Source organism: Poecilia mexicana, unplaced genomic scaffold (genome assembly GCF_051168715.1).
Source record: "Poecilia mexicana isolate PSO_F unplaced genomic scaffold, ASM5116871v1 scaffold_2, whole genome shotgun sequence".
NCBI lineage: Eukaryota > Metazoa > Chordata > Actinopteri > Cyprinodontiformes > Poeciliidae > Poecilia > Poecilia mexicana.
In genome coordinates this window covers 4,682,674-4,708,635 of record NW_028263371.1, presented here as the reverse complement: position 1 = coordinate 4,708,635, position 25,962 = coordinate 4,682,674, and the positions used below count along the sequence as shown (strand labels likewise).

General features: G+C 39.9%; 1 protein-coding gene across 2 annotated transcripts; it reads right to left on the bottom strand.

Moving 5' to 3' along the window:
* Positions 1-952: 952 nt before the first annotated feature.
* LOC106919778 (uncharacterized) lies at positions 953-25,100 on the bottom strand. Of its 2 annotated transcripts, none has more exons than XM_014990358.2 (7): positions 23,303-25,100; positions 13,201-13,306; positions 11,267-11,332; positions 10,964-11,154; positions 6,102-7,215; positions 2,280-2,418; positions 953-1,911 (listed from the first exon to the last, which is right to left on the bottom strand). In XM_014990358.2, the coding sequence occupies exons 1-6, from the start codon at positions 23,375-23,377 to the stop codon at positions 2,288-2,290; spliced, it is 1,683 nt and encodes a 560-aa protein (XP_014845844.2). In that variant the 5' UTR covers positions 23,378-25,100; the 3' UTR covers positions 953-1,911; positions 2,280-2,287. The 2 variants fall into 2 exon arrangements, with proteins under 2 accessions (XP_014845844.2, XP_014845842.2); XM_014990356.2 differs by having other exon boundaries at positions 10,964-11,157; positions 23,303-25,098.
* Positions 25,101-25,962: the final 862 nt, after the last annotated feature.

Sequence of the window (25,962 nt, the reverse complement as noted above, 5' to 3'; positions counted from 1 at the left end):
CTCCAAGTCCGCAAAACACATTTAAACTGGTTGGGCAAACTCCCATGCACCTCCAGGTCCCTGCATCCTACTGGCAGTGTTTACATGCTAGTCTCTATATGTGCTAGTGATAGCCCTGATGATAATGTTTGCCTTACAGCTAAAATAAGCATTTTAGCTTATTTTTGATATGTTATCTACATCTAGCATTGTAAATGGAGTGAGTCAATGCAGGCCCACATGCTAGTAATGCCCCAGAGAATTTAAGCTAACCTTATAATTTTAGCTAATTTTAGTTTACACACTAATGCATACTGAGTTGAGTGACTTACTCAACTCAGTATGCATAGTCAAACATGCCAGAGATGCCCCACATGCTACTGGCAGAACTTAAGCTAACTTTTGCATTTTTTGCTCATTTTCAGCATTAGATCACCTGATATGGGTCCCACCAATACACACATGTTGGTAGACCCCTTTCTTCAGAAAATTTCTAGTTTAAAAATATTTTCTAAGAGCAGAACAGGCTAGTAAAACTAGCTCATGTGAGAAACGCTTAACTATTGCTTCTAAAATAATTACCCCTGCCCCCATCTTTTCTAGTTGTGTGTGGATTTGGTCTTTCTCATCATTCCTGTCAAGTTCCCTCTCAGGACTCTTAGTATGCTCTCACCCTTTCTGCCATTCATCACGTTGTCATTCCTGAGCCGACAGCCTCCCTCCCTTGTCCGTCTTTCAAACATTCGATACTCCTCTGTTGACATGTCTGCTATCAGTACCTATAGCAACCAGAAACTCTGCTGACCGCTGCTTTGCTTCGTGTGACGGTGCTACATGACTTGCAGTCATAGAGCAAAAATTAGCAGGTGATTCTAATGTGCAACGGGCAGCTTAACACGCGCACACAAACTGCATGGTGATGTGGATGGCTTTTCTTCAGCTGCCCAAACACCCACCAAAGATATCACTGCAATTTTTCTTGATCATTTTTTATTATTATTTTTTATGAAAAATAACATTCATTACAGTACAACCAAATATTACATGTCTGTGGCAATAATTACACTTGAGAACCAAACGACTTCATATCCTCCTCTTCAATAAGTTAAGAAATACTTTTTTTTTCTCTTTCACCAGGAAATAATTTTCTTAATAGCTTTTTTTTCTTACAATGTAGCAGTTTTCTATATAACTGATTCACAACAGCCTCTAAAAGCCATGTCTTTAAGACTTGTGGATATCTATAGCATTTTGTTAAAGCAGGCATTTAGTTGTTGTTCTGTTTATTGTGTTAGACAGCAGTAATGATTGAGCAGGTTACTGATATTTTCCTGTACAATTAGCTACAGTACATAGTAGACTCTAAAGTCGGCGTAGTATGATCAGTGTGTTACAACTCCAGTGTTACATTATGTTAGACTCAAACATTTCAGGATAACAGTATTATTTTTCTGGCACTGAGGCCAAGGCTGTAGGCTACAGTTTCCAGTCTTCCCAGTGTAGAAATCCAGTTCTCCTGGTCAGTTCACTTTTTTTCTTTTTATTTCAAACTCCACTTTTAGCCCCAAATCAGCAATTCAGAATCCATCTTGGCTAAATGAAGCAACTTGTTGAAAGTAGCCAGTCAATGGCTGCCTCTTGTCCTGGTTCCTGAAGCGCTGTACAGATAAATCCTCATTTAGTTCATCCATTTGTGCTTTTCAGATGACACAAGTTGAGATCCAGTGTTTAGTGTGTCAAAGCCTCTCTGATTTGAGGAGTTCACGAGATTGCACTTGTTAAATCCAGACTAACGGATACTTCGTAGCATCTCCAGAACTGGAAAGGTGACTTTCTGCCAAGCCGAGTACGTAAAAGAAGCAGGTCTGAACGTCCCGCCTCCAGGAAACGCATCACTCGTCTCCACAATCTTTGATTCTGCAGAGCCGCTTCCTGTTGGAGAAAGAAAAGAGCAAAACTTCAAACATGCCATTTAAAAAAAAAAGGTCCACCTTTTGATTTAATTCAGATTTATAATTGGGAACTATAAGTACCAGCATTCAGAATGTGTTCCCTGTCCTTCTTATTCATCATTTATTAGCATCTTATATAGCGTAGCTAGCACTACTAAAACAGAAGTCTCCGTCATTTCTAGAAAATTTAGACCCTTCCCTTAATTATGTAATTTTCAAAATGCCATCAACATTTTGCATACAGAAAACGTCGGCTCTCTGCTTACGCAACCGAAGGTTTGAGAGCAAAACAAACTTTACTGAACAAAACGTTCTCCTTCATGCCTGTAGGTTTCTCTGTGTCCTTACCTTCATCTCTACATGATCATAGCCCTCATAGCAGCTTTGCTGATGCGTTTGCGGTGTTTCCTTTTTCTACGGCGAGGAGAAGCGGGTCGGAACGGTACGTGACGAGCTGCCGTTGACGCGGGTACCACAGTGGACAACGCTGGAGGAGAAGAAGCACAGAACAAAAAAAGACAAGATTAGGCAAATTGGGATGGTAATGGAAGAGGGTTGGTTGGTTTGGTTCATGTTGAACCATTTTTATGTTGTCTTGGCCTTGTGTTAAAGCTGCTAAAAAGAATCCAGCAAATCTTTTTTTTTTTTTGTTCGACTTTAATGTTAAGAGTCCATATGATTTTTATTTAAAATGTTTTGGGATTTTAAAGTGGCTCCCAGAGGCCACGGGAAGAGAAGTGCGCCCAATCACACAGACGTACCTAAAAGGACTTTGGACCAGACTCAGTTGGAGTATCTTTGTCTGACCAAAGCGCATGGTTCCAGTTCAAGTCCCAGTACAACTTAGCAAATCTTCAATGTTTCCACATGTCATAGTAAAACAAGAGTTTCTGACATGGCTTCCAAACAAGCTGTAGGCCTGTTATGAGTGTTATGACCTAAATTTACTACTTTTTGCCATGAACATTTGAAAATGTCTACCTCCTTGATGTCCCCTCTTTACTACTTTAATGGCTTGTATTGATTCATACATTCATTCTCTTCCAGCCCAGTGGCCAGTCGCTAATAGAAATTGATGGACGTCGGTCGGACATGTTGGCACAAAAGTAAATTTTTATGACGTTTGCGTCCTCTGTGTCGCACAGTAACCTGCTCGGCAGGGAACGGTGTTCATACTGAATTGTTTCATATGCGACACCAAGCTGGTAAGGTCCACCGTCGTCGCCATCTTGTGGATGAAATGTTGCAGAATATTGAAGAGCGTCAGATGGAAGATGTTAGAAAATATAGAAAGTTGTAGAATGCATCATAGAGAGAATAAAGTGGAAGGAAAAAGCTCAGACACTGAGCAAGGTTGAGGCTTGAGACATAGCAGCTGAAATTTTGGGAAATGAAGGAATTTGTCATGAGAAGTTTCTACTCCTGACTATTAAATCTCAATGGTCAGTGCAGGGGGAAACCACATGGCTCACAGGTACGCACCCTACGCCTGACTTTGTGAGAGGTACATTAGTTTTTAATGTGATATATTTTTTATCCCCACTGAGAAAAGGGACTCAAATTATTAAGGGCTAATGTTTTCCAAATCCTTTCTTGTGAAATTATTCGAATAAAAAAAAGGATGTATTTATTTTAAGGCTTATTAAGTGGTTAACGGACTGAATTTATTTAGGGATTTTTCCAGTTGCACCGATCAATCAAAGCACGACACCAGAGCAACTTTCACCCATTCGCACACACACACACGCACGCACGCACGCACGCACGCACACACACACACACACACACACACACACACACACACAGGAAAACACCGATAAGCAGATCAGTAAGCCACTTGAGTTAAGTGAATTGCCCTAGGGCACATCAAAATCTGACAGGAGAAAAACTGGAACCAAACCTACAACTTTCAGATCACAAGACGACTCTTCCCACTGAGTCACAGTCGCCCGCCTGCTTTTACCAAGTGGGTTGATAAAGATGCAGGGTGGTGCAATCGGGCAACCATAAGCACAGAAACACACATTCATGGCAGGTTTTCAGTTAAAGAGAGCAGTAGCTAGCACAAACCTGAACGACAGGTTGGTTTAAGGGAAGCGACAGGAAGGATAAACACTGGGTTTGGAATTTGACCAACTGTGCCCCGAAGGGACCTGAACTCGGTTCATCAGAGACTGCTGCTACACAAATGTCTGAGCTCACGCTTCGACTGCAGAACACAGAACAAGTGAGGACAAATAGCTGGACACGTAGGTGTGCTGCTGTTTATTTTGGCATGTACAGATTGCTATTTCCTTCCAGATAAACATACTTAGTCACTCATGAGTTACACACGAAGATTGTAATCTTTGTTCTTCACATGTACAATGGCTGTGGAGAATAGGGGCAGATAATCTTCAGTATTTTTCACCGTTATGCCAGGCGATCTGATTGGGCAACACTGGTTGGAGTCATCATGTTCCTTTGGTGCTCAGACTTTTAGCTTCAGCTGCTTTCTGTTTTGGTCATTTCTTTATTTGTTTTCTTATATCTTGTCGTTCTAGTTTATTTCTTGTGTTCGTTCTGTGTGTTTTGCATTTGTTTCGTTGGATTAACCCAGCCTGCTGTTCGGCTCACCATCCCAACAGTTCATTTTTCCTCATTTGCCTTTACCTGCTCCTTCCCCCAGCTGGATCCTTTCTGGTTCCTTTAGTCTGAATGCTTAGAGATCGACAAATATTACAGGACCCTGTTAATTTTGCAAGTCATCAAAGGCAAAAATGAATGGAAAAGTAGTTAAATACTCAACCAAAATCACTTATTGGGTTTGAACTAGTAATTGTCATAATAAATGTAATATACTTAAGTTATTAAATGTGGTCATACATTGATACACATTCCCTAATCTGAATTCATCAGCTTACATTGGACAATACTTGTATGATACGTTTAAAAAAAAAAAAAAAAAAACGTGAGAGTAATAAATAAATGTGTATTTAATTGTAACTTGACTCATTCAATAAAATAAATTTTAAAAAAGCAGTCATATCACAACCGAAATAGTAAAAAAGTTAAACAGTCGGTAACCACACTGGTGGCAATGGCCGCCAATGGCATCTTTAGCAATGGGCTAAAGATGCCAAGTGAAAATAATGACTATAAAACAGCAAAGCTGATTTTTCTTTTCTTCAGCTGTTCAGTGAGTTTTGCAGGTGGACCAGTGAAATCACTGGACAGAGCAGAGTTTTTCAGTAAAAAGGTTTATTGAGTTAAAATGTTGCTTTGTGTGTTTCCGTGTTTGGGGCCTATTTACTTTTTTTTTTTCGTTTAGCTGTTTAGTGTCCAAACTGGATGTTGTGCATGGATTTTGATCGATTTTGTTGGCTTTTGTTGTGAACATTCACATGCAGTAAGATTTTCATTTGCAATAATAACGTCGTATCTTTTCTGGGACGGCAGATGAACTCTGATCGCCTGTTGCTTTTGCTTTACTTCACATTCAGTTTGTTATTGTCGGTGAAAATCAAAAGGCGTCACGTTTTTCTATTTTTGACAAAAACTAGAGTCTTGATCTGGCTTTGACCCTGTTTGTCGAGGCCCTACAGAACGAGACCGGGACGTAACGTCCGCAACCAAGCGCAAAACACGCCATTGCAAAATGAGAAAACGCAAATGGTTGTAATACACTGCAATATAAACTGGTCAAAATGCTACTTTTGCATTATTATAACTATTTTTAGGAATTTTGTGTCAAAGCCAAGCTGTACCCACGTATATGATTAAGTATATCTTAACTCTGGAAGGTCATAGAAAAACCTAAAAAAAACCTAAAAAAAAAACAACCTTATATACAAGTTTGTAGGCGTATCTGCAATAAAAATATATTTTAATATTTTTTTGTAAGGTTTTATAAAAATCTAATAGATAATATACTTTGCATTTTGTACAAGTTTACATATGTGCTGTAGACATTGTATGATCACTCCAATGCTTTTCAGTAACATTTCAGGACTGAACAGTCTCTACGTTTGAGCAAAACAAACTGAAGAAAAGTCTACATTTGTAGATTTGTTTGTGTCTGAAATAAAGATGTAATTTTACAACACTGAGTCTTACAGCTGGTAATGTGATGCAGCATTCAAACTGTTATAATCCAACAGATGTACTTTGTCTCAGAAATGTAAAAATTACCTGATTTAAATGTCGTTGGTTTTGGTCTTTGGTGAGGATGCAGCAGAGGGTCTTTGTCTGGCTCACTCTGTACCATCTCCAGCAGCTTCTTCCGTCTCTCCTCTTCTGTTAAATGGTCTGCCCCCCCACTTGATTTAGAGTCATTTTCCTTCTCCTGATTGGCTGCCTCCGCCCGATCCGAGTCACCGCTGACTGCGGACCCGCTTTCTTCCCTCTTGGTCCCGTCTTTTGGACCGTCTCCTTTGCTCTCCACCTGTTTGTGACGAGTGACCTCTCCATTCATTTGGCTCGTCACCGAGTCTTTTTGATTTACAGTTGTGAAAGAAGTGGGATTTTGTCCCGTCGTGGGCACCGGGGTTATGCTGACGGGGGGGGAAGCGCTGTCCGACTGGGGACCGTGAAGCAGATATTGCGTCCTCATCTCCTGGTCCTCATGTCCTCTGGGGTTGTATTGTTGCGAGAGGTGAGGGTGTTGATGTTGATGATGATGAGGATGATGATGCTCCTGCCTCTGTTGGTGCTTTAACAGCTCCTGCTGTCGCTGTTCGTGGTCGGGACGGTGCGCCTCCCCGCCGGTCTCCTCGCGGCTCCTGTCAAAGCCGCTCCCGTGTCCGACTTGCTGCGGACTTTCCAGAACGCTGTGCTCTGCCCTCGCCTCAGACGGCCAGGTCCCGACTGAGCCGAGAAACCCGGCCGTCGTTAGTCGGGTCTGCGCGTATGTGGGGGCTTGATGCACTCGGGGCTGCGTCCAGCGCACCAGTTGAGTGTAGCTGCCCTGCTGCCACTGACTTGCCAACGGATCTTGCTTGTGCGGAAGGTGGTGGTGCTGGTTGTGCTTGAGGTCGTCGTGGCGGTGGAGGTCCGCCTTGGAGGTGGGAGTCTTTGGTGGAAGCAGGTGGGGGTTGTGGGGTGGGAAAAGAGGAAGGGAGGATGCAGGGTGTCTTTGTGGGGGAGGTGGAAGAGGGTTTGGTTGAGAAGCGAAGACAGTCGATGAAGAAGACGATGACGATGTGGAGGGAGGAGTCGCCTGCAGCCGGCAGCTCACGTGATCTACTACTGGGATGATGACATCTTCATTGAAACGTCTCTGGTTCCTGTACACAATCTTTGTTACCTGAGAAAGACAGATGAACAACCAAATAAGAAAACTGTGTTCGATAAAGGCATGATGGTGCATCCAATAGAAATTGTAAGCTTTCAGCTTTCTAAACCTGTTGCATACATATCAGTTCAATTGATGTTTGACATGAAGAATAATCAATCAATCTAGGGCTGAAACGATTCCTCGAATGATTCGAGTACCTCGATTACTAAAATTCCTCGAGGAAAATTTACCTGCCTCGAAGCTTCGTTAATTTATGTTTTATTAGTTAGCGCACCGTGTTCCGGCCGGGACTTCATTTGCGTTGCGCGGAGCTCTCACTTCCGCCTCTGAGTTGTTGACAAAAGCTAAGTCTCAGCGGCATAAAGTCCAATCTTCAAGATTGGCCCGTGGGGATTTTATGGATTGATGATAATGCCCGACTTTTTATCGTTTTTGGGGAACCAATAAGCATCCTTAAAATGACTTGGGAATGCCTGGAGTACGGCAGCATTTCTCCTCCGGGGCTGCTGGTTGAAAGCGAACGGCGGGAAGAGCGCTGAGGTGAGCGGATAGACTGAACAGGGCGGGCGGCTGAGTAGCTGATGCTTACCGTGTAAATGTAGCTTTACCGACGAACCGCACAATAAATTTCATATCCCGGTCTGAAGAAACGGTGGCGGAGCGCATCGTACATGGCTGGTAGATGAGTTTCTGAGTGTGACCAGTGAAGGTGTCGTAAATATCCCGTATTGCTTCCCCCCGTGTTCGTCTCCCGGTCTAACGGTTCGTCAGTCCGCTGGTCTATTTCCTCCCCTCCACCCCATCTTACGTTCGTTCATTCGCCCTCTCCTCCGACTCCAGGCGACATTTCCCGTATTTTCAAACCCAAAGCGTGACAGGTTAGGTGGCAAGGTGAGTTTAATTAATCTATTAAACTCACTGAAGATGAATACATAAACTAAAAGCTGGATTGTAGACATTTTTATAAGCATATTTGTGAGCCTGCCTCTTTGTTATTAAATTCAATATAATTTCAGATTTTTCTATAACTTTTCCTCTGGTTAACTTAGAAAGTGAGCTATTATTGTTACAGGTTAGTTTTCTAAACTACAAAAAAGCAACTGTTAGGGATGCTCAAATATGAAAAATTGGACTGATATTGATATCTGATAGTAACACCGGTATTATGCCAGATTTACCAATATTTCATTTTATAATTTTTTTAATCCGATTACTCGATTAATCGTAAGAATAATCGATAGATTACTCGATTACTAAAATATTCATTTACAACAGCCCTAAATCAATCACAAATGAGCAACTGAATACATTTAGGCAGCTGTATGTGGTGAAGACAGCTTGCCAAGTTCCAAAACAAGCATCAAAATAGGGACAGAATGGGATTTAACCAACTTTGTTGTTATGAGGCTGGATGGTCTGAGAATTGAACATGAAGACATTGTATCCACTATACACATCCAGGTTACTGGGGTGTCATGGATTTTTTTCTTTGCATCCCTTAGACCAGGGGTGCCCAAAGTCGGCATTCTGCATGTTTTAGTTCTCTCACTGGTGGTAGTAACAACCTCCTCAGCAAGTCAATGTTCCTCTTAGGCCTTCAAACGAGCCATCATTTGATCCAGGTGTGCTAAACCAAGGAGAGACCTAAAACATGCCCTTAAACCCCTAAACCCCTGCCTTAGACCTCTTAAGACTAAGTGGGCCTTGTTTAAATGCCACAGCCTACAAGACGATTGCTGCTGACCATTGTCTATCCCTTTATGACCTTTATTTACCCCTCTGATGGCAACTTTCAGTATGTTGCAAAACTTGAATCTTCTCACATCGGTTTGTTGTGCGTGATGTTTTTGGGCTAAATGTTTGCCTGTTTGTTTGTTTGTTACTCCAGCAGCCTCCAGTCAGCCTCAACACTGCTGCAATTAATGGATATGATAGAAAGGGAGATTCACATCACCATAACAGCAACTGCATGATGCTATGACAACCACACGGACCAAAAACTAAGGAATGTGTCCGACGCCTTTTTTTTATAAAAAAAATAAATTGATAAATTGGCCGGTGGGTGTAACAATCCATATTTAATGTTGTTGATTTCCTAGTATTGACATCTGATTCCATAGTTTTAAGCGGCTGCCTGTCAGGACCTGTTTGCTCCTCATGTTCACAAAGTGAAGCTGAGATTCCTGTTTGTAAAAATTCCTGTCTGTAAATTGATTCAAACGGTCCATGCAAGCTATCATTAATCATTCAAACAATATAATAAAAACACCACATAGCTTTCATCAGCTTTATATATCTACCTATTAATCTGGCTTCCATTATAACATGTCGATACAGAAATGTATCAGTCTGCTTACAAATTCACAAAATAAACAAAAACCTAATGGTAATTTGTGCAGGGTGATTGATAAGAACTTAATTAGAACTTGAAATGTTCTGCTAGAATAACCGTAAATATGTTGTCACTTCAACATTTAATATATGGGAATATGAATTGATCCAAAAATCAAAGTAATAACTTGGGGGGGCGAGGGGAGACGGTTGTTTTGTTGCATTTCAAGCAGCTTTTAGATGCAATTCAATCATTTCTTCTTAAATGAAAATGTTTGTGTGGTTCATTATTTATAAAGCATTAAATCAATTAAAAAGTGCTTTTCTCTGTCCACATTATGCAATCTGCTGCTCTGAATGAACTAATTTCCAGTAAAATGTCATTACTGCAGTGAGATCCAGAACCATTTCCCAACAAAGACCAGTAAACATTTGGATGTTGCTTAGCAACCGCTTCTAAGAAACAGTTCAGATAGCAACCTCAATGTAAAAAAAACGGAGCTGTTGTTTTATTCATTTATTTTGTCCGAGTTAGACATGTATTTTTTTTAATGGACTTTGTTTTGAATTTCTTTGATTTGTAGATAAAATATTTATTTGACTTGAGAATTTGTGAAGCAAAAAGTTTAAGGAGTTTGTCAGAGTTTAGTCTTGCAGGGTTTTGATTTGCGTGAACTGCTTTAACCTAATATGTATGATCATTTTTAGTATCATTCATGTAACAGTTTAGCTGAGGCCAATCAAAGCCAGACTCCTTGCTTGTATCCAGAAACTTGGCGAATGCAGCGTATCTTGATCCTGATTAAGTAAGGACACGATGAAATCTGATCTCATAAGATCTTGTGACATTAAACCCAACAATATTTCTGCTGCCAGCTCAAATAAGTAATTCATAAAAGTGTGCACTAGTCTTATGAACACAGAGCAAGCAGCTGTTGTGAGACGATATCACAACTTTGTTTAGGGCAACTTTTTACAATCCAAGAAAGCAAGCAAGAAAGTAGTTCTTGGGTAATGGAAAAGCATGTATCTTAGTGTTTAGTTTGATGTAGGTACTGACGTTAAATATATATATTTTTTACTGTACTGTACTGTTTCATCTCTAGTGTAAAATCTGCTAAACTTGAACAAACACCGAGCAGTCATGATTTAATTCACCATCTGAGATTTACAAAATCTTCATTTTTGGGAAATGAATTTTCATTGCATTATGGGAGCAGAACCACTTTAGATAAACACTATTATACCAGTTTAAGAAAGAAAAAAAACTTCACCTCCTCTAATCAAGAAATGTAATCAACCAATACATCAAAAATAGCTTTTTTTGTCATTTGGGGGAAGTTAAGCATGATAAACTTTTCTTCAGCTGTCACTTTACAGAAGGTAGTGAAGTCATGCTTTAATGGCAGCAGTATTTGTTGCGTACCTTCAGGTTTCGGGTGGCGTTAACAACGGGGACACACTGCAGGTGTCTGGAGTTGCAGCAGCCTGAACATCGCTGCACCTCCACACACTGAGGCCACACCAGGAAGTTGGCGTTGCTACGGTCCACCATGGATCTGGTTATTTCCATCACCTCTGTTCTGACTTTACATTCTGCCTTCTGGGCTTGCTGAGCTTCTAGGGCAAGAAATATGAGATCAAAACCAAGGTAAGAATTATTTAAAACAAAAATAAAAATATCAAGATAAAAGAAGAGCAATGCTGGGAACAGATAAGGAAAACCTACCAAGACTTCTAATGTATCGACCATGGATGGGGCTGAGAAGACTGTCGTGCTCGTCCTCTTTATCTTCTGTAGTAAAGAAATCAAAAGGATAAGGCACAGTTAGGTCACCTTTACATTTTACAGCATTGATCTTGAATAAACAAGTCAAACATGTAAAACATGAGCAGCCTGTTGGGCAGATTTATGCCAAGCTCATTGTTCAACTCACAAAGGAAGCCTTTTTTTTTAACCTCTCTCAAACAATTAGGCTATTTTCTGCCACAATTTGTCTCGCTGCTGTCAAGAAAATTGTTGAACAAAGATATGACTGGTTAAATATAACTCATGCGTGTGTACGTATACTCTCATTTCATACTGTAGCCCCCAAGTCCTAATTATATCCCTGGTGTAGGCTGCTTTGGCCAATGTGTGAGTGTGTGTGGGAGTGTTTCCAAAACACAAATGAAGGTGTTACTTGGTTGCCTGCTAACTTTAATTAGCTGCCTGGTGTTAAAAGATTTTGTTTACAGAGGTTGCTATGTGTCCATTTATCTGTATCTAAATAAACTGTGAATGTAATAAATTTTTTATCTGTTATCATTTGTTAAAAGAAGCATTCACAGTCTGAATGGTTATTTTATATTTAGTATAGCATCAATTTTAATACCATGCAGAGCTGTTAAATATACAGAGGTCACTACAGATGCAAACTCGCTAAAGCTAGATATGGTGCAAAACATTTTTTTAACGCGTTTAGCACACTGTCCTGTTTTAAGAAAAAACTCATTTTTCAGAGAATTAAAATCAATAAAATGCAAATGGTTAAGTCAATTCCTAAAAAAAAAAAACAAAGGTGAATTTCTCTGCCATCGTTTCTGAGAGGCTTAGCTCTGTCATGGCTAACCTGGCTAAATAAACATGCTAGCGTGGCTACTAGCATGTGAATGTCGCATTAACAAAGTGTAGCTCAGGGTTTTACTTTGTTAAAAATCTTTTGAGAACACAAATTTTTTATCATTTATGTCACTAAGCTAATAATTAATAAGCATTAATAATTATTTAGCATTATTGTGTGATAGCAACATGCTACTCAGACTTCCTCCCATAGTTCAATGGGGCATGTATGTTGGGTTAACTGAAGATCCAAAATGGCCTTTATGTTTGATTCAAAGGGTACATGGTTGGCCCTATGATTAGCGAATTGAATTAAATTTTTTTTATTAAACTATGTAAATGCCATTAGACCATCTGTAATGACTCACTTGCCTACATGCTAGAATCTCACGTAAAGACGATTAAGTTGCGTCAGCCTCATGAAAATAGTTTATACTAAATTAAAAATATTTTGAGTCACTTCCCTCATATCCTGTTTCTATGCATCCTTCCCTCTGCTTGTTCCTCTCTGTGGCCACTGTTATGTCACTGTTATTTATACATTATGAGATGATCAAAGTCCCATCTATTAATATGTGTATGTGTGACTTGGTTCCGCTGTGGCAGAAGTTTAAAACGGTTTGTTGATCTGCGTGCGATCCGCTTCGTTCTTGGACTCTGTGGAGGTGAAGAAAACTCGCAGGTCGTTCTGTGGCACAAATGCTCACATCCATAATTCAGGTCTTTTGAGGAATCCAGAGCAGCAGAACAATTCAGTGACCTTGTGCTGGAAGCATTTCCCCTCCTCCTCGCTGTTTCGGTTCCTGAAGTGAAAAAAGTTGCTGCTGCTCTCTCTCAGACTTCTCCCATAACCAGCTGCCCAACGTAGCCTGGAATATCTGCTGACACACTCTTAGACGGCATTTCCCTTCATTCATGACTGTTAAAGACACCCCCATCCTCACCTCCTCCATGTTGGTCTAATTAATGTGTGTGTGTGTGTGCGTGCGTGCGTGCGTGCGTGCGTGCGTGCGTGCGTGCGTGCGTGCGTGTGTGTTTCTGTGTGCATCGGCCAGTCGTACCTATTGTGCTGGACTCCTGCTGCTGCAGCAGCAGCTTCAAGTCCTCCACTGAGGAGATGGGAGAGTCCCACACCAGGTCAATCAGTGACTGAGGGAGTGGATCGCCCTGCAGAGACAGACACATACAGTTGCAGTGTGTTAACTAATAAGCTACGCAGTCTTTGAGTGGTCACGACAATCTGAATGCGTCGCAGTATTCCAGTTCTGTGATCATGTTTAGTCTGATTTAATGAAAATCTAGTTTGTTTGCCCAATGAAGTCAGATTTGTTTGGGGAGGTGTTGAAATTAAATTAGCAGTTTCAGTAATTTAGCAAAAAAAAAAAAAAGCTAGATTTTTTTACAGAGACATTTTCACCGTTAATTCACTCTGCTACTTTTCAAGAGAGTGAGGGATTTCAGTAGATAACAGGAAGGCTAAACGTTGGAGAAAGCTTATCTGTTTTTCCGTTTACTGGCAATCCACACATCAGACTGTTGTTTACAGATATAATGCTAACCATGCTAATTGCTAAAACAGGATGCTAAATACAGTTGTGTCATCTTTTCGTCTTTATTATAAAATATTATAACCTTGTTTTACAGTGACTCCTCCATCACATATGCATGACACTGTGTCCTATAAATAGCTAACAAAAATATAAATGCTGTTAGTGGCAGATAACAAAAAAACAAAAACAAATGGACCATATAATCAAACTATTAAACTATTAATCACAGTGGTTTTAAAATTACAAAAGCATTGTGTTTGTTTTTTGTGATTTTGATTCTGATACATACACTTAAAAAAAGTGATTATTCAATCTAGAGCAACAGAAGTCCAAAACAGTGACATTAGCTGGTTAATTAGTTGGTTTATTAAACTGTTAAAAAATGCAGCGGTGACTATATTTTGTTAAATAGAAATATATCTAAACGGAAAATACTTTAAAATTTCATCCACTATTTTTACACTAAAAACCAGAGGGGCAAATGTTGGGGCTGGAGGACGAAGGAAAAAAACACCCAAAGAAAAAAAAAAGAAAAAGTGTTTTTTATAGAGTATCTCTGTCCTTGATCTCCAGTCAAAACTTGCTCCAGTTTTACTTCCTCCTTTGAAGGAAATTAGGGTTGTGATTGGTGTTCGCTGCTTCCTTTCCCTGTCTGTTTACCCACAAGACCCCTTGCTTTTTCCCCTCCCTCCCTCTCTCCTCCTCTCTCTTTCTCTCTCTCAATATTTTTTTAAATATATGTAGTGAAAGTATCCATTATTTAAGAAAAGAGCTGAACTGAGAGACTTAATGAGGTTTTAATGAGTGCCGCTGCAGGGACTTCTGATGGATGTAGCGCGGCCGTGCTGCAGGAAAGGCCTGTGGTTTCACTGCGGAGATCAAATGGAGATGGCAGCGAATGTTCTTTGAAGCGTTTTGTTTTGCTTGGCTGTTACTTGATACCATCTTAAAGAAACAACTGATACAGGAACGTTTAAAAAAAAAAAGACATGCCGAAACAAATTAAGGGAGAAGTGAGAACTGTGAGAAAAAAGACGTATCCGTCAAAACTCTCCAATTTCACTTCCTGTATATTTCTAAACATTAACTAGTAAAATTTAGATGCTCCTGTTCATTTAAACTGTAAATATGCTGCCAAATAGGTCCTAATGTGTTGCTTAATTTCTTTTTTTATACTCCAGATTCACAGAGGACATGGACAATGCACTGTTTTACTCAAATTCACCCTTAGTTCCTTTAAATGTGATTTAGACTCGCATTATTTGTGTGTCCAACTAGCTGGGAAGTGAAACGATACTCCAGAAATCCTGCATCACGGCGACGACACATGATCGTGATTTAAATACCGGCACACACAAAGTAAAGCTGCAGCTGCATAATCAGCAACTGGCGCTTTGGACTTCACTCCGCATTGCATCAGAAAACAGAAAACGGTCGCCAAAACGAAGAAAACCATTAAGGAAAAAAAAAGTGTAAGGTTCTGAAATATGAGAGATGATTGAGTAATTGTGAGATTAAAATCTTTCCTTCTTCAGAAACCTAAATCAAAAACTATTTTGGACAGAATGTCATATATTTGGCACATTTATTCATTTTTTTAATGTAATTTTATCACAGTTCATCTCTGGTGCCATAACACAAAACTGCCATAACAAAACTCAGCATACAACATCATTTCTTTTTGGGGTAGAGCTGGTATGAAGGGGCTTTTCTTTTAACCGACGTCTGTAAAATTTCACAAAACTAGAAAAAAAAAACTATTCTACAATCGCAGTTGATTTCATGTACATTTCTGAAAACTGAGCCAGATAAAATCAGCTGTTTTATCTCCTCAGTTGTTACTTCTGGACCACTCTGTTCTTCTGGTTCTGGTTCTGCTCCACGTCCCCAGAATCAGAACCAAACATGGAGCATTCAGCTCCTCTAATCTGGAACAAACTTCAAGAAAACTGCAAAACTGCTGAAACACAGAGCTCCATAAAGCTCCTCTCATTAATAATAACTGAAAAATAATTACAACCTTTTATTACTCCTCTTTATTCTCCCACAGTAATGTAACGTAAAAATAAGCAATGCAAAGAAAAAACCCAGGTTGTGCCTTTTGAACATGTCATTAATAGAAACAGACCCATAAATGGCAGCTCATGTAAATGTGTGTGGCTTTAACTGCCTATAACTAAAATTAGATATGTTTAACTTGAGTTTTTCCCTCCATGTTTTTTCCATCCTCGGTTGTATTTTTCTTGGGTCGTTCACCTCAGTAAGGTTGCATTATAAATTTAGCTCCCACCAAATGGGGAAAAACAGCAAACACTCTGGTTTCATAGGCAAACAACTGATGAGACGACGTTTAAAGCTCATCATGCTCACAAAATCAATAGCTGCTCATGCAAAAAACTAAGAAAAAACGGTTGTTTCAATCCTAGCTTTTGTTTTCGTTGAACCAGAGCAGCTCCAGCTGAATCTTCTGCTGTTTTCACATCATCCCCCCCCCACCTTCCGGCTTTCTTTCCCCTGCTCTCTGTCTGCTTGGTGGGCGGTGATGGCTAAGGACACCTGGATGACTTTCACCAGCCATTGGCTGACCCACTTTAGCAAACACTCACACACACACGCACACACACACGCACACACACACACACACGCACACACACACACACACACACACACCCACAAACACACACACTCCACGTCTCTTTTTGTCCTTTACATACAGATGCTTTAACCACTGTCCACCCAATTTGTCAAGGCAGCCTTACAACCGAACACACACACACTTTTCGCTCTACAACAGGCCATTATTTCGCTCCCTCCACTCAAATTAGAGTGGCACACACATCTAGGAAATAAGCTTCTGCCACTGGTTTAAAATGGCAGCAAGATTTTTAGCTGTATTTCCATTACAAATGTGTGCAAAACGTTGCCGATGTTCCACTGATGTCAACGAAACACAGTTTTGCAATTACAGTGTTTCTGTTAAAACAGAAACTCAATTAAAATCACGAGTGAATAAGTTTGTTTAGGCGCGAGTGATTTAAAAACGCCATCATCCTCCGACCACTTCCTGTCGTTTCCCTCTCCGTCTATTCCGCCTGTTGTTGTTGATCACGTGATTCATGTAATGTGAAAAAAGTGTTTCCATTTGGGGTTTTGTAAAATACACAAAGTTCAATACAACTGGGGGGAAAAAAATGCCTCATCGCAGCACAAAACTCTCTCAAAAATCGAGGTCACAGTCAACTTTATTATAAATTCATCATATGTACTAGTCATGTTTGTAGTTTCACCTTGTGAGAAACTACAAAGTTAAAAACATCATATCTTAAGTAAAAGCAAATAGTAACGTAAAAAGTTCTGACTATTCTTTATTATTGTGAAGTTGTTAAGTTTGTACTTTCACCAGGGACGACGAGAAATGTAATTTTGATTCCTTGTTCTTCTAGAACACACATACGATGAACTGACAGTAAAGTTGACTTTGGAAATGCACCAATAAAAGAAAAAAGTTTATGCGCTAGAATGAGATGGTTTTTCAGATGCATAGAAACACTGAAGCAAATTTATTTGAGTAATTCCAATTTGCGCAATCAGTGATTTGAGAGCAACGCTTTCTTTTTTTTCTTCATTTCTCATGCAACACACAAAATTCTCTTCTTCTCCTTCTCTTCTGCTTCTGGTCTTGAGTGAGTGTGTAGCTGAGACAGCAGGTCAAAAAGCCAATCTGCTGGGCTGCTACGACGCACAAGCAGGTCGCAGATGTGCTTGTGAAGAACACACACTACCAGGGGGCCTCGGAGAAAGCCCTGAAGGCAGCGGGGTTTGTAAGGAATGTTTGAGGAGAAAGGTGGAGTGTGTAATGGAATGTAATTATGGGGGTCCAGCAGACAGCCAGCGCACACATGCTGTCAAAAAGATGATCAAAGTTTTCAGCAGAGGGCAAACATAAACAACGCCGGAGAATCGATGTAACGCTTGAGTCGCAGTCGCGCCGAGATGCGACGCCACATGCCTTCTTTTATCAGCGCGGCAGTGGCAGGTCGCCAACTTTATGCTGCAGGAACAAAAAAGAAAACAAGCAAAAAACAAAAACCCAGGCCCGCTGAGCTCGGTGGGTAGTTTTTCAATCACACACAGCAGCAAGCAGAGCAAACACACACACACGCACACACACACAAACACAACCCCCCTACGCACGCTGTGCTCCACCCCTGGCTGAAGAGATGAGGGTGTGGGTGATGGATGGAGGGACGGTAAATGAGAAAAGAGGAGAGGAGTTGAGAAAACAATGATGAGCTCCGACTGCATGGGTACACAAGCTGACATTCTTCTTTTAATGGGAACTTCGGTGAAAGCTGTCACCTTTGTGTTCCTGCAGGCCGCGCAGATTCCTGCATTGAACCAAAACCCAAAGTGAAAATGGTTTGGTCTAACGAGCTAATGTAAGTTATTCACTTGAAACCACTTAGGTTTGATCTGCCGCATTTTAAAAGAGGCAACTGGTCCAAACTGAGATCAGACGGGATGTGATCTTTGTAAAGATTTAAAGAAGTCTTAAAACGCTTTGCTGTGTTTTATTCAAGAACATAGTAACAGCATCAAACTTTTCTGCCTAGATGATTGGTTATTATTTATTGAAATAAGAAACAGTGACGATGTGACACATTGTCTGAAAGAGAGTCATCTTTTAGTGTCTTATGTTAGTGGTTGGTAAACCTAGCTTTACTAAAAGAGTTACTTTGTGGATCCGATGTATATCCTCATCACAAAATTATTGTGCGCAATATTCATATAGCAAAGGATTGTTTGGAGTGCAACAGTTGTTGGCTAATATGTTCAAAGTGTTCTGAACTTGCATTTTACATTTGAATGTAATCTTTAGCTTGTTGGACACAGTCTTGCAGATGAACAAATAGCATTGTCCAAAAATGATAATGATCGTAAAGTGCACAGATGAAAATAAGCATATATGGCAATGGTTAATGCAATATTATCGTCATCAATGTTTTTGTCATCGCAATATTTACCACCAATATTATCGGCATCATAGTTTTTACCAATATTACCAATACTGTTGCAATATATATCAATACTGTTTTCACGTTTATCAATATTATCGTCATCGCAATATTTTCTAGTATCGTGCAGCCCTAGTGCATTCCCTACAAAACATAGACCAAGAAAAGCTGCAAACATTTCTAAAACCACCATGTTCCATAACAGGTTGCAAGAGTAAAATTATAAAACTGAACAGTTTTGATGTTCAGACTTCCTGTTCTCTGCTCAAACTCTCATTCTCTCCTGCAGGATGAATGAACCTAAGGCATGTAGCTTCTTACACCTCCATGCTTACTTTGACTGACTTTGGGTTACCTCATTAATCCATATTCATAAAAATACCTAGCTACCAAAAAATAAATAAAGTAATGTGCAGTTGTAAAGTATTTGACTGTGAAGTGGAAGTAATTTGGGGTGAATTAGTGACAACAAATGGCCGTACGAACTGGTGAGCCTGAGCCTTTATTCTGAGATGCTCTGCATGCAATATGTCAAATGCAAAGTACTACATGAGTACAGGTTTAATTGGATATCATATTTTACTTTCTCTCCATATTCATAGTAATTTTTGCCAGAGTGATATCTTACTGGTGAAGAAAAAAAAACAACTCATAAAGCAAGTTAAAGTTCTCAGTTAGCCACTGGAGCAGTCCATGCTACTGCTGTGAAACTTTACAAGATGCTAACATTTCCACTGCCCTGGCTTTAAAACCAAATGACTTAATGGAACAACTCCACACTCCTCTTATCGTGTTAAAAAAAAAGTTCAGTGATTAATATCTGAAAACATCTTTTCAGACCAGCTGATGTGATGAAATCTGCTACATTCTGCACATACTTGCAGCTGCTTCAAAGTAAAAGCCTTCCAGGTGTCTAACTGAAAGAATGGATGAGTCACTTCGATGCATGTTGTAATAATCTTTAATTAATCCAAATTCATCTGTCCAAAAATATAAAACTTTACACACATCCTTTAAAAAAATGTAATTTTATTTTTAGATTTGCAACATCAGCAATCATCCACAACTTCGTATCATTTTTGCTGAAATCACACCAAACGAGGCTTAACGAATAAATGCTCTTATGAGCCACTGCACATTTTCTATCTGACGTTTGGAGCTCTAACCCCTGACACACATACACACACGCACGCACATATGTCACTCTAACATGTACCCAGGCATCCAGATGTGAGCACACACACACACACACACACTGCACAAAACTGCACGAAATCCCCTGGCAGATTAGTTGTTGTTCTTATGTAAAATGGATCAAGCGAACAGGCGGCAGCCGGCTTGTGCACCAAGACAATTGCCACAAAAACGACCTGTTTCAAAGTCACCAATCGACAGTTGCTTACTTTTTCAGTAGATGATGATGATGATGATGATGATGATGATGAGGGGGGAAAAAAAGCTGATGTCTAACCTGACGTGAGAGCATTTTTTGTGGGCGTAACTCTAGCACCTTTTACAATGGATCTGAAAACGAAACGCAATAACTCCCGGCGCATGTGTGGACACGCTTAGATTGTGTTCGACAACACGTTGTATAAGCGGCAGTGTGCTATCGGATTACGAACAGTAGCGGAGACGCAGCGACAATGACGTTGCTGCGCTGAAAAATTGCTGAATAATCAAGAGGGTGAACGTGGAGTCTGTTCAACAAATCAATCAATAAATTAAATGTTATTTGTGTAGCACATTTCAGCAGCAAGGCATTTCAAACATAAGAAACACAGAGGCATGCAATATAGACTCAACAATCAAAACATTACTTTAAGTCAAGTGCCATCATTAAATTCATAATTGATTATGTTTCAAATGCTACTCTAAGCAGGTGGGATTTTAGTCGAGATTTAGAGGAACTCAGTGTTTCAGCTGTTTTACAGTTTTCTGGAAGTTTGTTCCAGATTTGTGGTGCATAGAAGCTGAATGCCGCTCCTCCTCGTTTGGTTCTGGGGATGGGGAGCAGAACCAGAACCAGAAGACCTGAGGGGTCTAGAAGGTTGGTACAACACCAGTAGATCTTTAATGTATTGTGGTGCTAAACCGTTCAGTGGTTTATAAACTCACAACAGTATTTTAAAGTCTATTCTCTGAGCTATAGGGAGCCAGTGAAGGACTTTAAACTGGTGTTATGTGCTCTATGTTCCTGGTTTTAGTGAGAACGTGAGCAGCAACAAGTGGATGTAGCAGCCGAACTACAACAACGTTGTCTCCCCTTTCTGCCGACAGATTGAGCATGCTAACGGTTTAGCCAATCAGCCAGAAACCAGAGCTGACGAGTTTACCCTGGATATGTGCTGATTTGTAAACTGGCCGGTCAAATGATGAAAAATCTGACCTACACGTATCAAAATGAAGAATTTTCACTAATTTTCTTCTACAAATCCACAATGAAGAAAAGAGAATGGATCTCCAACTTACTTTATTTTGTTAATTTGTTGTTACATGTAATATAATTAAGTTTATCCAAGTAAATGAATTAAGTTTATCGAGTTGTCATGCTAAACGTAAAAAAATGAAGCTTGTCAAATTAATTCAATTACATGTGACAAATTGACACATTTTTTTAAGTTGGAGCTCCATTTTCATTTTTATTCAGTGCGTCAACCATCCACATGTACTCTAAAACACTCAATTTATTTCTGAACTGCTCAATTTATATACTTAATTAAACGACAATCTGGCACATATTTGATTCATAAATTGTGAAAGCCTTATAATTAATTCATTTTCGGCTTCCTCTTCTTATCTTTTATTTGTTTTACGCCCTGAAGGGGGGAAGAGGGAACTGAAATTAGTGAAAAGTGCAACTAATCAGTCTCTATTTATAAGCACTTCCTGCTTTTATAGAAGTTAATTGGAGGGCTGGTTTTGGCAAGTCATCCACATAGAAGAGGAAATCTCCACAAGACATTTCTGCTCAAGCCATACCAATAATCAGCACATATTAAATGACAATCACTACACGGGTCAAAATGAAGCTTCATTTAGTCAACCAACAATAACTGTTTGTTTGTTTTTTTGTGGATGTGCACATTTTTGTTTCAGCATGGGGGCTGACAAGAAGCTAAGTGAAACAAAATGTTCTAACGGAACCCATTCTGAGAAAAATGATTTCAGGAACTGGGAACTGGTTTACACCTGTAAAAAACTATTCCAGCCTCAGCATCGCAGTTTAATCTCTGCTGGATGCAGGCAGAGATAACATCTCGCCATTCTCCTCCATCTTCCAGCGACAGAGTGACTCCTCCCTGCACTGAACACAAGCCACACACAGATTCACCGAGTTGCACAGGGAAAACCTCACTGAGCAGTAGCTCCTGTTTTAGGAGTTATCCAGCAAATAAAACAGTTGGATATAAGAAAACAAAAATCTGCTGAAATTCTAATTTTTCTGGACCATATGGGGTCTGACATTTTATCCAGAGTGGTTCCAAATCAACCCTATTTGCAGGGCCGGATTTAGAGGGATGTGGGCCTCTGGGCCCTATGCCCGATCCATATATAGGGTTTCCCCAAGTGCATTATAAGCCTGGCGGGGGAACCAGGCTTTACTTGTGCCCCCACCAGGCAAAGCTTTGCTTACTTAATTTATTTCATTTTATGTTTGGATTTTTTAAAACTTTATAGTTGGTGTTCCGATATTAATCTTCTAATCTTTCAATGACATATAATTATCAAGAGATATTTTCAAATCTCCTGGTTTTTTTTAACTCAAAACCACAGCAGGTTGCTGGATGAATGATTGCCCGAGCGCCCCAACCACCAGGCTTAGCAAGTTTTCTGGGGTTAACCTTCCATATGTAGTCCTATACTTCAGTGGATATAAACTGATGCATGGTAGATTGAATACGTATTGTTCTGACAAAAAAAGTACTATAACTTTTCTCCAAAAAAAAAAAAAAAATCTTTTGGCCGCTCCCAGAAATGATGCCCTGGGCTTCTTCCCCAGTGCAATCTTTATAAAGTTGTGTCCATTGAGTACATATCTAGAATGCTTGTGAGTCCCAATTACGTCAGGTACAGACGTTAGGGTCGTTTAGAGTCCATAAAAACAGGCCGAAAAAATTACAGATATGAAAAGTATGAAGGCATGAAACTTGAAGCGTCATATGCTGCCAAATATCAGAACCAGGCGTTAACATTGCACACACTAAAACTCAAATTGCACAAAATTCCAATTTTTACCCATTTTATCGTAGCTAGGAATCTATATCACAGATTGCACATTAGATAGGGATGTAAAGTTATCAAAATAACACAATCCTAATCTATCCCTATTCAAAATTATTCAGAGTAAAATTAGTCCAAACTCTTTATCTCGACTGTAATGCAAAATGTGACGTATTGTTGCCCTAAAAATAAATCTTTAAGCAACTCAATACTGGGAAAATGACCTGACAAAACACTGAGTCAAATCACACAGCCACTTATTTCCATCATTTAACTCTAAATTCCGACCGAGTGTCTATATGGCCCTCCATGCTTCCGGCAGGTGTCGTCCCCCTCTCCCCACCAAGTAGAGGTCATTTGTGAACCGGACTTACCTCAGCGTTCCCGAGCCGCAGACGGGCCGAAAGCAGCGCAGCCAGCAGCAGCGGTAGCAGGACCCAGGACTTCATGTTTCCGCCCAGGCTGAGGAGCCGCAGGGGTCCGGCTGGGCATTTAGCACACAGCCCCGGGGGTCCAATCCCGCAGCCGCACCGAGCCTCGTCCCAGGAGTGTCGCGTGCACTGTGTGGCCGCTTTTGTGCAAAAGCACGCGCTGTTATAATATCCTCGTCCAAATGTTGTTTTTTTTTTTCGCTCACTGTGACTCACGCGCAGGAGAGACGTCTGGATCGACTCTGTCCATGCCGTCGGTCTTTATCAAAACTCACTCAGAGGGTTTCCGGCTGTGGGACCAGTGCGCAGGTGTGGTGACTACCTACCGCACGGTCCTCCTGCCTGCCCACACCGTTCCCACAATGTCCAAGTTCAGTTCAACTGAGGCTGCTTCCACAAGCCAGTCCGAGTGCGGCTCTGAAAGCGTTCGTCAACATGTGGCAAAGTGTTCACTGCGTCCGCTCTCCATGCAAAATTCCACACAGAAAAATAATTAGATTTCAACAAGCTCCCGCTTCTTAATTTCATTTTTTATTTGTTTATTTTTTTAGCGTGAGAATAATGCAGGTTTCTGCTCACGCGCGTAATCTCTCATCCCTCAAGGTCTGCGCGTAAAAATATTATTTTTAAAAGGCTGGTTCACCTTGGGAACCAGCTTTGCCAGCTTCGTGCTTAATTTTTGTAACGCAACTCTCAAATCTATCTAACCGCATATAAAATTCTGCGTCCAAACGGAGAGTTTTTCTCTCTGCATGTTCGTTCTCACGCGTGTTGTTGCGTGCTCGTGCCTCCCGTGGTATGCAGGATCAGGTTGGTCTCGCCCCGCGCGCCTCTCCTCTCTGGTTGCGTCCCGAGCGGTGAGCGCCTTTCAACGGGAGCTTGGCCTCTCTCCTCAACTTTTATCCATCAAGTCAGACAAGGGGGAAACTAAATTCATACCGGAAGTATGCTGATTTCCCTTTCAAAATAAAACGGCGTGGGTAACCTGTCTCTGTTATTTAACCGTCTTATTATACCCGTTAGCGCTGACAGGAGTTGTGTCATTTATTATTTTTATTTACTTATTGGAGGTAGGATTCAATAAGTTCTGTATTCTCCCTAATTCTTTTCGTACTGGACACGGAAGTTTTTTTTTTTTTTTTATGTTTAATTCTTGTTGTTATATAATTTTACTCTTTTCGTATTTTGTCTCTGTCATTTTACTTGTTTGAAATAAAGATTGAATTTCTTTAAAGTCCAAAACTCACTTTAATTATTGCTGAAAGTTGAAGTTGTGTTGGAAAAACTGTGCAGAACCTCTCACTCTTCTTATTTTTTTATTTTTATTTTTTTGACAGCTCCACAGCCTTAAATTTTTAAAATATTTTTTATGGGTCGGGCACGGACGAGTTAAAGCTGAGATATTTACTCGCCAAAACAGAGGACATCCTATTTTTATTACATCTAAACACTGAGCAAATCACAAAGGTGGCAAAAAACGAACTCATAATCTTTTCTAGAAAAGAATCAAACCGCAATCTCTTTAAAGTGAAACGATTCCCACTTGAACATTTGTGTTTTATTTTGAAAGTCTTTCGGCGGATGTTTCTCTTTACAAATATCTGTCTTTACCTTTGGCCCCCAAGTGAAGGCTGGGTTTGTGTCCTCCGTATTAGGCGAGAAGGAACTGAAGCGCTCTTAAGGGGAGACCTGGTCCAGAGGAAAACATTTTTTCTTCTTCTTACTATTATTTGTTATTTATTGTTAGGTGATGTTTTTAAGTTTTTTGTTTCACCGGGACACTGCACGAAACTTAATTTTGATTCTTTGTATGTCTACATATGATGATTTGACAATAAAGTAGACTACATAACTTTGAATAAAACTGCAACTTTTGCGTTGAAACTGCTCTGCAGAAATCTTGAGTAATTCATAATTTCTTTTGTATTTTCTTTCAAAGGAGCCAGACTTTCTGGTAATCTCTTCTTGTGAAGTCAAACTATTTTCCCTCAGATTCTCTGCAGGTTTTTTAAGGCGTCTCTCAGTTTTGGCCGCTGCTTCAATCCCTCTGTCAAGTAGCTAATTAAGTCAGTTAGCTATAATATCAATCACTCTGGAATAAAAAAAAGTCCCTAAAGGAAGAAGTCATATCCGAATAGCAATTTTGAATTAGATCTTTAGATGTCTTGTCAGGCAAACACCTTTTTGTGTTTTTTCTTTTAAGTCAGCAAAAATATGTTGAAAAAGTTGGAAAAATTTCAAAAAAAAAAAAATTTTCCCCAGTGATTTTAGTTCAGTTCAATCTCATTGATTCAGCACCAAAACACAGCAAACGTCTCCTCAAGGATCTTTACATAGAAATGAGTTTCATAGATGCTGAAAATTATAGTAATTTTTTATAGTAAAGAATTACTATAAAAAATATAGTAATTTTTAGAAAATTACTATATTTTATTTTGATGAGTCTATGTTTTATTTTAATATACCCTTAAATATACCCTAACACATTTATGTAGTCATATTTAGGTCCAGTGTAATTCAGTTGAAGCCTCTTAAAGTTATTTGAAAACCCACCCGTCCTTGTTAAATGCCAGGTTTTAGTGATGGAAAAATTGAAGCCAAGA